Source organism: Hyalella azteca, unplaced genomic scaffold (assembly GCF_000764305.2).
Source record: "Hyalella azteca isolate HAZT.00-mixed unplaced genomic scaffold, Hazt_2.0.2 contig11943, whole genome shotgun sequence".
In the NCBI taxonomy this organism is placed as follows: domain Eukaryota; kingdom Metazoa; phylum Arthropoda; class Malacostraca; order Amphipoda; family Hyalellidae; genus Hyalella; species Hyalella azteca.
In genome coordinates this window covers 1-2,414 of record NW_025941917.1, presented here as the reverse complement: position 1 = coordinate 2,414, position 2,414 = coordinate 1, and the positions used below count along the sequence as shown (strand labels likewise).

Here is a 2,414-nt window from a genome sequence, read left to right as displayed (position 1 = left end):
GAACCGCTGCTCTCCGGCTGCCGCAGCGCGATCCACCCAAATGACAGCAATCTACCCCATGCTAATGGAGTACTGTCTTCACTTAACGCCGCCTCCAGCAGTTTCTGCAGAGCATCCGCTGCGCAGACCACAGCTCCCCGGGGCACCCTCTTCAGTGCTCTACCATTGGCACAACACCGAGAAACATACCCCAAGAAGTCGAAATCTGCGGGTCTTTCTGCTATACCGACATTGGCTCTACCCAAGCACCCCGGGCACAGCCAACGCCCGAAGGCGTCTGCCTGCGCTCTAGTCAGCCCTACGCATGAGAGATGGTAACATCCCTCACACGAAGAACAACTGATTGTCCTCTTCCTGTTGTTAACAGTCGAGCAACTCAGGCACCCGCGTCCTCTCCCCTCCATCCCTCGGCCGTTTCCATAAGGTTAGGCGAAGACCAAGACGGAACGGCTGCTGTGGCTACAATCAAAATTACGCTTATGCTAGATCGAATACTACGTGCAGCAAGTCAAGCAAGTGGCACGCCGCAAAAGAATAACGAGCACACTCAGTGGAAAGACGTGTCAATAATAAAATCGCCGCGTCAGCAAAAACGAGACGAGAGAATGGGAGCAACGCACGTGCAAGGCAACAGAGCAAACAACAAGCAATCGAGGAGCTCTTAGGCACCACACAACCTGCTCCCGTGGATGCTCAGATAACACTCACTAACACTGTAATTCACGTAATGATTCCTGATAACCCGTAACTAAAACCTGATTACGGAGGAACATTTGCACACAACATTACTTCTTAGTAGGATATCTTGGAAAGACGAAGAATATGCGATATGGACAATAAAGATAAAGATAAACAAGGCGGGATCCTGGAGCAGCATTTTCAGCAGTTTCCAGGATCTCCAGATGGAGTGGCGGGCAAGCTGGTGGAGGAAGCTGGTGGAGGAAGGCCATAAGGAAGAATCCAGCCTGTGTGAGAACGTACGGGGGAAGAAGACCTAAGAGAAGCAGGGGAGGAGCGTGGAGAGCTAAGAGTAGCAGGGGAGGAGCGTGGAGAGCTAAGAGAAGCAGGGGAGGAGCGTGGAGAAGAGCTAAGAGAAGCAGGGGAGGAGCGTGGAGAGCTAAGAGTAGCAGGGGAGGAGCGTGGAGAGCTAAGAGAAGCAGGGGAGGAGCGTGGAGAAGAGCTAAGAGAAGCAGGGGAGGAGCGTGGAGAGCTAAGAGAAGCAGGGGAGGAGCGTGGAGAAGGGCAGGGCGGGGGCGGTGCTCTGTAGGTCCAGGGCGGTGATGAGACACTCGCTCGAGCGCTCCAGCTCCCCCAGGCCGCTGCACACCTCACCCAGGGCGCTCCTGTGCACACATGGGGTGGATATGTGACATGTGCACACGTGGTCGAAAATGACATACCTACGTGTTGGATACGCAAGACAAGCACGCGTTAAATACGTGGTTCATACACGACATGCGCAATATTCGCACGAATTAAATACGCAACACAAGCACGTGTCAGATATGCAAGACATATGTACTTGCTAGATACGTCACCATAACACGGGGCAGTTTTTATTTTAGAAATAATAATTTTTTATAAGAGAAATTTTATTCCAATTTAAGGGAGCTGAAACAAAACTAATTTGACACGCCTAAAATTACTGAAGAAATAACATCCTGCGAACCTGCGACAAAAGCGATAGGTATCCTACCATGATCCTAGAACCATGAAGGAAAATGATCATTTCACCACGACGGCATGACCATGAAGAACCATGTCTCACCATGACTGATGGTCTAGCGGGTCTGTCTTGACGGCGTCCAATAGCGTCTTCTCGGCGAGGCGGTAGCTACCTTCCTTCAGGTATAGCATGCCCTGCGATACACAGTCGAGTCACTACATAATTATATTATAATTATGTTAATAGAATAATTACTATCCATAACTTCAGAATCTTACTTAGCTCTTAGATAGCATATTCCTATTACTTTCACTTTTCATACTTTATTACTTTCATTGGCATACACTCATCGGACGAGCAACGACAGGAATATTGGTGCCCTTTATACTACCCCTCAATTACCCTCACTTTTTGGGTCTTCCATATTCACCCACCCTCTCCGTACAGGATCTTTTTGGGCCCTCCATAATTCTCAGCAAACTTGCATTGGTGTCATAAATTATACCCATACCACAGCTGAAGCAGGCAACACCTCAGTTCCGAGTACTAAATCGAGTTAGCCATTGACCAGCGAACGACAGGTAGGCATACGTGATACAAGTACTGGGTCAGGATGACCCACTATAAGGCAAGTGGGAGTGCAGCGACTTCCATACACCCTAGCTACTGCCTTCCCGCCATAGAGACCTCGGAGGCACGGATGCTGATTTCTTTTGACGGGTCGCTTGACTAGGTTATTAGTTCAGGC

At 49.5% G+C, this 2,414-nt stretch overlaps 1 protein-coding gene across 1 annotated transcript; it reads right to left on the bottom strand.

Moving 5' to 3' along the window:
• Positions 1 to 675: 675 nt before the first annotated feature.
• On the bottom strand, positions 676 to 1,860 carry LOC108665191 (tetratricopeptide repeat protein 7B; the record flags this gene model as incomplete). The annotated part of the gene is given in 2 exon segments (XM_018151924.2): positions 676 to 1,343; positions 1,769 to 1,860. Coding segments are annotated over 2 exon segments (225 nt in total), but the record flags the coding sequence as incomplete, so codon positions are not given.
• Between the last annotated feature and the right edge of the window lie 554 nt (positions 1,861 to 2,414).